We start from the raw sequence: 10,334 nt of genomic DNA on the forward strand, positions 1-10,334 counted from the left end.
CGCGCCTTCCAACTGACAGCATCATAAATACTTGGCCAACATTCCTCATTGAACATGAAAGGCAGCTGACATGTCACAACCGCCACTATCTTGCTCTTGCTTTCCCAGTGCCAGCTTGACAAAGGGAGATTATATGTAAAATGGGAGTCAGAGGTTAAGGTCTGACAAGATCCGTTGCCCTTGCCATTTTTCTTTTGCAATCTTTTTCTTCTTCTGCTCAGTCACATGACAATTTCTCCCATATTTCAAACACAATTAAAGGAACTGGGTTGTTGCTACATAAACTGGGCAAATGATCATGTGCTGGGGATTCTTATCTCCATATTTACACTTCTGAGGCACATTTCAGAGGATTCCAGTTTTCCTTTCACGGCACACTGAGGGTCAAAATGCTTTAGTAAAAACATTGGAGTCAATTTTTCCCACACTTCCAGCACTCCTTGAGTTTGGCCCACCAACCGAATGAAAGGGCAAGAAATACATACGCAAAACCTCAATATTGATTCAGATAAATTAAATCCCATATTGACTTCACTGTCTCCATTAAATCACAAGATCTGGATTGGACATAGGACATGGTTTGCCCGGGGTGACACAGAGCATAGGATCCTGCACTTGTGAATAACACTGCTGCCACCTGTGAGTCAATATGTGTTTGACACTTTGGCCTAAGGCAATATAGTTTTTACTTCACAAGGAATCCTTCACAGTATGCAGTTAAATGACGCAATAAAATGGTATGTGTCATTTTATGGATTGAAAATTTATACTTTTGGTTGGATGCAAATGCATGCAAAACGTGCAAAAATGCATTCAACGACATACACTGCCCTAAAATTGTGATTTGTTATATTAGATTAAACTTCATTCATCCCATACTCAGATAGTAATATTAATAATAACAGCCTATTGTGACTGTGGGTGTAAATGGGTTGTCTGTCTTTTCGCCCAAAGTCTGCTCCAGCACCCTGCGAACCTGAAAAGGATAAGTGTTGTTATAAATCAGGGGTGTCAGACTCTGGTTGGTTCACGGGTCAACTCGATTTCATGTGGGCCGGACCATTTTAGATATGATATTTAGATTTTTTTTCTATAAATGGATTAAAAGAACTGGATTAAAAGCCCTGAATATTCAGTTTTTTATAGATCTAAAACAATGTTTATTTTAGCTTTTTTATATATATTTTTAGATTTTACAAAATGATTTTTGAACTAAAAACACAGAAAAAATGGATTACAAAATTACAATTATTGATTTAAAAGGGGGAAAATCAGGAAATTTAATATACATCTATACTCTTCATTTTAATTTGATCCTAAAACAGAAAGTCATCACTCATGATTTACTCTCCCGGGCCACACAAAATGATGCGGCGGGACAGATTTGGCCCCCGGGCCGCCACTTTGACACATGTGTTATAGATGAATGAAAAACATCTTAGTATATCAGTGTAGACTCTTTACTGGTTGTGAAAGGTGGCAAAAAAACTTTTACAACTAACTATGACATTTGGTTTACAGGGAACCTGGAATGTTCCAAGTTGAATTCAGTGCTTATTGGTGTTAAATTGCTATCAAATGTACATTTTCATTTGTTTTGGGAATACTGAAATTAGACATAATTTCCCGAATTTAGGTATGAATTTATGATGATAACAAATTATAAGAACAAAAGGAAGTTGACAATTTGAGAATGTTTTTACACAATTTCAGCAAATTCACTACATTAAACCAAACATCAGAGATATTATTAGCAAGAAGGGACAAGAAGAGAACTCATTCTTATTTTTGGTCCAATTATTGGCATGCTGGCCTGCTTCTCCAAATTCAAAACACATAAGATAGTTTTTTAAAGAACTTAAGTTGTGTTCAATCTCATTGAAAGCACTTTATTTTGGCATAGTTGGCATATTAAAAGAAATTGAAGTGGTAAAGACTTCAATCTCATTAAAGAACATGTGATCTTCAGTCTCAGCAGTGTTTGAACATGAAAACCGGAGTATAGACAGAGTGACCTGAATTAGCCGTATTGTGGTAATAACAGTGTGCCCTGCGGCTGATTGGCGACCAGTCTAGGGTGTAGTCTGCCTTTCGCCTGAAGACAGCTGGGTTAGGCTCCAGAAATCCCCACAACCCTTTTGAGGATGAGCAGTATAGAAGATGAAAATGAATGGATGAATGGTAATGACAGTTTATTATATATTTTAATCTGATCTGAACATTCCATCGGTGCCTGCGTGGGTTTTATCAAGGTACTCCAATTTCCTAAAAACATGTATGGTAGGCTGATTGCCCCTATCAATCAAAATTGCCCCTAGGTATGTGTGTGTGCATGCATGATTGTTAATTTTCTTCTGCCCTGCGACTGGCTGGCAACCAGTTCAGTGTGTACTCTGCTACTGCCCGCACCACCATGACCCCCATGAGGAGAGGTGGCTCAAAATATGAACAAATGAATGTCTATCTTGAGTAGACCTACAAATAAATATGCCCAAAAGATGCAGGGAACGTTCCAATATGTGGTGGAGCTGGTTGAAGAATGACTCTTATTTCACTTGTGTACTTTGCAAAAAAAAGGTCTCAAAGCCATGTTTTGTGCAGAAGGTAGGCCATTTCTTTTGTATTTTTTGACCATTGACCATTTGACCATTTTATGGTCAATTTGTCTATTTCGAAGGATCCACCAAAAACAAAGTTGTCCATAAAACCTGATTGTTGCTCAATTTTAGCCACACATACAGTATGGGACAGATGTGCAAAACATATCATATTCTTTTTTGCGCCATAAGGGTGGTTGGGCATTCCAGTTGTACTCGTTTCTGATAGGTTTCCATCTGGGAAGTGTTCTTTGAGCTGCACAACCTGAAATGTGACTGCTGACAAAGCATAAACCAAAATAGCGAGTTCTGGCATGACATGCACATTCGTATCAACAAGTCTGAAACGTGGCAACTCAAAGAAATGAGCAGGATTGTTTTTAATGGGAAAAATAAAAGTAAATTAAATTCAGGAGGGTGGAAGCTGAGATTTATACTATAAAAATGAGACGGATGTGCAATCCTTTTGTTCACCGAGCAGCCTGTGAATAGATTAATATTGCTTAAGCATCCTGGTAATAATTGCAGTGTTAGCATTTTTTGCTGTTCCACTCTTAAAATCACTGGAAATAATCTAGATGTCAACCCTCATGGTCCGAGTCATCTACTTGGATTACCGGCACCAAGCTGTAGTATTGCATCGATTGAGTCATGTATGCTTTCTCCCGGTTTGTTGAGTCTTTGAGAACTTCTGTCACACTAACCGCATCTGTATCCGACTTGCTGAGTCCGCTCCCCTCGGACGCTATGTGGAGCGTCTCTACAGACCTTGGCTGGAAAGCTTCGTCTTCATCTGTAGGTACCAGAATAAGGGTATCAGGTGGAATCAGGATTTCTTCCCTGACGCGCTCATCTGATTTCGGTGACAGCACACTGTGCCCCTTAGAACCAGTGGATTTAGAACGGGTCTGTTTTTTGGATGCCCCCAATGCTAGGACTTCCTTTCTCTTCCTACCGCAACACCAACAAACCAGGAGAGTGGCAACGATGAAAATTGGGAGTGCGACAAAAAGTGTGGTAAGACTGGCTGGTCGGCAGACATCACTGAGCTTGGTTGATTGGGAAATCCGACCTACCAAGTTCCAGGGTGCCGCACATGTCAGGTTTCTTGCCAGCTCCTCTGACTCCAAGACCTCCAGGAAAGAGCATGAACAATCCCAGGGATTCTTGTCAAGCTCTAGAGTCCTGAGGATGGGCCTTTGGAGTACTGATGCCGGCAGGGAGCGTAGCCGGTTCTCCTGCAGGTCCAACTGTAGAATGCTGTCTGAGTCCAACAGAAATCCTTCGGGAAGCTCCTCCAGCATATTCCAGCTGAGGTCCACCACCTCCAAGTGGTGTTGTCCTGCCAAAAAGTAGGGGGGTAACACTGCAATTCTATTGTGGGCTAAATAGACCTTCTCCAGTGGGGAAGCCCCCACGGTAAATACCTCCAGTGAGGAGATGTTGCACCTGGAGAGATCCAGAATTTGAACATCGGAGTGTCTGATCAGATGTGACCAGGGCACTAGGTTCAGAAAGGAACCAGAATAGTTGAGGCAACATACCCCAGTGGGCACCTCGGAAGGAAATTTGGACAAAATTGTGGCCGGCGGACACAAGCATTCACCAGCTAATGCAACCCTCAGCAGGGGGAAGACGAAGGTGCTCCATGCACCAAGCATCTCTCAGAGCAGGCAGTGTTCAACAATCAGGGTAGAGGGAAAACGTCCGCTTATAAAGCAACAGACTTCTTAGAGGACTCCTAGTTGCTACGGCGACGATAGGCATCGGCATGGTGACCCTGTCGTTAGGGATCGAGAACGTCGGCTTGGACTGGAGAGGAAACAGATGTGGAAGTTTATTCACAATTGTCTACAGTGACAATGACTTACAATGACATGAACTCTAACCAATTTCTGCTGAATTTCACAGTCTGTTTCATGCTGCACTTCATGGCCTTTGTGAAAAGTCTTCTTCTTAAACTTTAGTCATATAAAAATGTTAATAGAAACTCATTCCAAGAAAAAAATGAATACATTAATTGATTGTGATGTAAAAAAAAAGCCATCTGCTTGTAAAGTACTTTTTCTTTGAACAAAATTGTTCTTATAGGGACTTTTGTTTAAACACCGCAGCAAGAAATGTAGAATGCCAGGATGATTAAGTAATATTAATCTATTTATTGAGGGAACATGGTATTTCTTTGCAGATTTAGGGACATGCTGTGATATGCAGAATTAATGTCCTTTTCTACCAGGGATGTTTTTTAAGTGTGTGTGCCTGTTGATGTTAATACGCCATTTTAAAATCTGGAGCACTGGGATGACTTCAGTCACAAACAATGCCACATCCTCTCCCTTTTCCTGCAAAAAAATGCCTCTGTTATCCTCATTAACCCTCCCAAACTGAAACATAACATATCTTGTTTTTTATCCCATGACTAAATATTTATGCAAATTAACCATCTAAGAATTTAAAACACAAATTTGCCTTATTTCACGTCACCTAAAAATCCAAAACAGCTGTTAATACCTAATATTCAAGAGCCAATATGAAATATGCAACTGAGTAAAATAATTTCACCATTATAAAGTGCCACGCTTTTGTCCGAAACCTTTTTTTATGTGCTTTTATGGCATAATTAAACACATAAACTACTCAAAATGAGTTTTCTCTGTGTTTATTATCTTCACTAGGTAGCAGTCAGACTTTATGACATGATTACGCAGCATTTTTGGCCATATTACAAATTCTCAAGAGTATTTTAATTGTAAGAAAGCCCCCATTAAACACTTTTAATGACCCGCGTGCTTTAGGTTGCCCATCCTCTTCCTTAAAGTAAACAACGTGTCTTTTGAAGATGTGCCCCATATTACAGTGTACATAGTAATAAGACTTGAATGTGATGCTTACCTGAGGTGGCCATTTAGGTGTCTTGCAGTCAATTAGTGAGACTTGGATTCCATATAAATGGTGATGTTATTTTTAAAAATGTGGAAGAAGTTCTTTTTCGACTGGTTATCTCGGTAGAGTGGAGCCTCTAGTCCTATTTTTCTCTTCTGACTCTTTGTATTGAACCAGGGTGTGTCTCACTATGTGTGTGTATGATTACATACAGTTGGAGTGAACCATCAAGTTTAACACAAGGCAAGTAGCGTCTCCTTGTGGAACTTCAAACTTTCTCAATCCAAACTTTTGTTTAAAAACCTAACCAATTATGTATGTTCTTTTAGAATGCATACATTACAAAAGTAGTAATGTTGTTGCTTGCTTTTCAATGCACAGAAACAATGATTGCTGCAGCCCCACTTTAATACATATATCATGGAACTGTGCAGTACTAAATGCAGTATGTCAGTATGTTATTATGTATGATTTAAAACAAGAATGCAGGGTGAATTAATTTCTTAAAAATGAAAATGAATTTATAGTGTACAATATTATATTTTTACTTCATCATTTTGTATTTCTTTGTTTATCATTAAAGAAAAATATGAGTTTGTTATTTCTGAAATTTAAATTCATGAAGCCAGAGGTCATACATCCAATACTCGGAGAATTATGATGGGGATCAGCAAAACCAGGGCGATATTTCTGTAAAAATGTGGTTTATGGTATTTGAAAAAATAAAACATTTGTATCTGTACTGTACATATAATCTGGGTTGATTAATGAACCATTATAGAATAGAACCGTTCCTCATCTGTGATTTTAGTTGCAATCACATTCATGAGAATAATCAAAATTTCTTGAAGGCCAAAATGTTTTTTTTCTGGGAGTTAACACTTAAATCGGATTTCGATTAGTTCGGACTGCGCGTGCGCAGATTCCATTTTCAAAGTCCATACAATCAGACAGTAATAATCAAACGTCGAGTCGTTCACTTAGCCAGCTACATTCGTCCCTTCTGTTGACATAACCAGGACATCGACAACCTTCGGGATGTTTTTGTCTTCTCTAGCTCGATCGGCGGTGACGCACACGGTACTAAAGACAAAACTCTTGCCAATCCACGCTCTCTTGTTGGCTATTAAATAATTGGGTTTGTTATGAAATAGAGTCCCGCAAGGGCAAAGTGATAGAGGCCACCAAGCTAAAGGCTAACTCTAGCATATCTGCATGGTTTGCGTATATACTACATATTTGTGAGAGCTTTCTTTAACTTGTTGAACATGAACATTACCTCCGCTTCTGTTTTGATTTCCTAGGTGAGGGGTCTTCATCGATCTGCCGCTCGCTCCGGGGCTGGTGGCATCTTTGTGGTGAGTTCAAGTGCTCTACCTGGTAGTATAGTGATTATGATACTTCCAATTAATAATGACTGATTAATTCGTCTGACGAATGCCTGGAACCCAATCAATGGCCACGATTTAAAGAATAAAACCATTGATCTTTTTTAGAGAACGATTATTGCCAGCCCAGTCAGTTAAAATAGATTGATTGGATGTCTATATGGCAGCCATTGTGTTAATTCTCGAGGGTTTTAAACAATAAATATGGCAACATTCGGAATTATAATGCGAGTTGAATTAACATTCGTGTAATTAATGTAATTGGCAGTGGCTCCTTAGCCGGTAACCGGTCAAATAGTCCCAGGGGCTATTTAGCCGGTAACCTATTATTTAACATTGAGTGAATAGGGGATTTTCTAAACCATTCAACCAATCTTATTGAAATTTGTGTTAAAATGTGTTATTGCCAATTGATAGATTTTAACATTCGGTTGGATTTAATGACTATTATTTAGGCAGTGGCTCCATAGCTGTAGTTTCTTACTATTTACCCCACACAGAATTCTTACCGGCTAAATAGCCACTGGGACTATTTGACCGGTTACCGGCTAAGGAGCCACTGCCAATCTAATCACACTAAAGGCCCTTGGAATCCGAAACAGCAAACGTTGTTACACTGTTTCTAATCAATGAGTATATGCAGCATGTGCAAGGGAGTCTAATGAAACAAAAAAATCCCAAAGCAGCGCTAGAGTTATTTATATTTTGATGTGCCAACGCAAAGCTCCATTGGTCGATGGAGCGCCTTCCAGGAACGCGAGGCTCCCATTGGTGTCGCTTGGGTTAGTGTTGTTACCTCATTGATGTGCCAAAGCGAGACTTTTATTGGTGAGTTCGGGACTCAGTTCTCTCAACAGCGGGTTCCTCATTTTAACTTAAAGTTCAGCAGAAAGCCATATGCATCCATCAAAAGAGACATGTCTGGCTCACGAGCCACAAGTTCCTGACCCCTGGTATAGGGAATACTAGAACCACTAGATGACAGTATTGCGCTGCAAACAGCCAGTTCCTTGGGCAAGTAATTTTTATTACGTTCCATTATGACAGCTTAGTGTGTTTAGGTGTTCCTCAAAAAAATTCTGTGCAATTTGAGAGGCAATCATGGAACTCATTTATTGACTCTACGTTAATCCTGAGGGAAAAAGGTCATTAAATCAACTAGCATCATGGAACAAGGTTCTGGAATAATTTCCCGCACGCCAATTCTCTTTCTGTGGGTTTTCCAGCACAGAGACACGGCAGACAACAATGCTGACATACCGTTTGAGTTCACTGAGGAGAACAAAAAGGTAAAAGTATGACATGAATAACTACTAGTGTGTCACGTATTGCACAGACTTATTTAGAAATGTTTTATTCTGTTTATAGAGAATTGAAGCGATCATTTCAATGTACCCCGTCGGCCACAAGCAAGCAGCCACCATCCCCGTACTGGATTTGGCCCAAAGACAACATGGATGGCTCCCTGTCAACGTCATGAACAAGGCAAGTTCCATCTCAACGATCATCCGCAAGGGACAAAAAAACTTAAACTGGTCTGAACATGTTGTTCCTTCAGGTGGCTGAGGTCCTAGAAATTGCACCTATGAGAGTCTACGAAGTGGCCACCTTCTACACTATGTTCCTGCGCCAGCCCGTGGGCAAGTATTTTATCCAGATCTGCACCACCACACCGTGTATGCTGTGCAACTCGGACAGCATCCTGGAGGCCATCAAGAACAAACTGGGTAAGGAAGGAAATGCAAGAATGCACCTTCACGTGACAAAAAGAACACGTAAACTAGATGGGGAAATGACTTGAATTGTCAATTTTACAAAGTAAACATGCACAGATCCATAAATAGCTCAAACAACAATCCTATAATAATTTCATTTTATAGTTATTGCCAGCTGCTTTTAAAGCAACCAAGCCCTTATTTCCAGCTACTAGTGTTTTCCTGTTACTAGTATTTACCCTTTAAACCCCACAGAAAATGTACTTTTATTAACTTGTATAGACAATTAGCCTACCATATGAAATACTTTGCTTTCGGCAATTAATCCTTTGACTGCCTGAAGCATATTTTTTATATTTATCGTTTTGAAGTTAGCACCAAGTTCCCTACACCCTTTAGAAATGGAAAATAATTATCCGTTAGGTGCTGACATCTCTTGCCAGCTTGAAGAAATAATCACCCTCTGCAAAACAGCTATTCAAATGTAAACGAAAGATGAGCGTGGACGAACATTTGACTAGATTTTTTTTTGTGGCTTTTTAACTACAGTTTTCATTTTTTGAGACAAATATTCGTAATAAATATCTGAATGATCTCATAAAGCTAATCTTTGTTTATTTGGATGGGAAATGGTCTCCACAACATTAGAAAATTTATGCAAAAAAAGGGACATAGAACCTTAAAATCGAATTTTTACGAAGCATAAATCCCGCAGCATTTGGCAGCCAAAAGCTTTAAAAAAGGGTTGGTTGGACAACACAGCTTTCTTTGGGAAAAAATCCCAAGAAAACACTCATTTACACAGAATGTAGGCTGAGTTTTTATAAAATCGGGCGTCATCACAATGTTTCCATGAACAGTGCAAGACATGACAATAAATTTATGAACGCAGGTATCAAGGTCGGCGAAACAACAGCGGACAAGATGTTCACGCTAATCGAAGTGGAATGCCTCGGCGCCTGTGTCAACGCGCCCATGGTGCAGATCAATGACAACTATTACGTAAGTGCTCCATTTATTTACAAATTGTTCATTTATTTAGTGAGGATACTCAATATTATCGATACAATTGGTAACACACAAGCATCTTAAATACAATGCAAATGTAATTTGTTTTTAACAGTTGACCCTGATTGGAATTTTTTTATATGTAATATAAAATAAATGTGTTTTTTTGTGCAGGAGGACCTCAGTCCAAAGGATATTGAGCATATTATTGATGAGCTTCAAGCAGGCAGAGTCCCACCACCAGGACCCAGGTACAATCCAAACACCTTTGGGGTATGTACTGTATTTTTAACTTCTTTCAATTTATTTTTGTAGAAGTGGACGTTTTTCCTGTGAGCCTGCTGGTGGACTGACCTCTCTGACAGAACCCCCAAAAGGTCCAGGTTTTGGTGTGAGGCCCGACTTGTAGTACCGACTCACTTCTTTTTTGTCCAAAGTACCCACTACTCTTGTTTGATGGGAATATATGTAAATAAATTAAATGGCTGGATCTGTGTTTACTTTCACCTACATTATTAATGATGAACTGGTGAGTAACTAATGTGAAATAAATCCAATTTAATGAGCAGAAATTCAAAATAGCTTTGCGCGTACAAAAAAAATGCAAATGTTCACTTCAAATTGTCTGCAGTTGAGTGTTAATGTTTGTTTTGTTGTACTGCAATTGGCTTGAAACTAGTTAAAGGGTGTATCTCACCCTTTCCCATAGTCAGCTGGAGTACCTTGGTGACCCATGTGTAGAT

General features: G+C 39.4%; 1 protein-coding gene across 1 annotated transcript; it reads left to right on the plus strand.

Moving 5' to 3' along the window:
- Positions 1-6,416: 6,416 nt before the first annotated feature.
- ndufv2 (NADH:ubiquinone oxidoreductase core subunit V2) lies at positions 6,417-10,081 on the plus strand. Its single transcript, XM_077616270.1, has 8 exons — positions 6,417-6,560; positions 6,785-6,838; positions 8,095-8,157; positions 8,237-8,353; positions 8,427-8,595; positions 9,476-9,585; positions 9,766-9,842; positions 9,907-10,081. The coding sequence occupies exons 1-8, from the start codon at positions 6,519-6,521 to the stop codon at positions 9,998-10,000; spliced, it is 726 nt and encodes a 241-aa protein (XP_077472396.1). The 5' UTR covers positions 6,417-6,518; the 3' UTR covers positions 10,001-10,081.
- Positions 10,082-10,334: the final 253 nt, after the last annotated feature.

The sequence above is a fragment of the Stigmatopora argus genome, chromosome 12 (assembly GCF_051989625.1).
Source record: "Stigmatopora argus isolate UIUO_Sarg chromosome 12, RoL_Sarg_1.0, whole genome shotgun sequence".
NCBI lineage: Eukaryota > Metazoa > Chordata > Actinopteri > Syngnathiformes > Syngnathidae > Stigmatopora > Stigmatopora argus.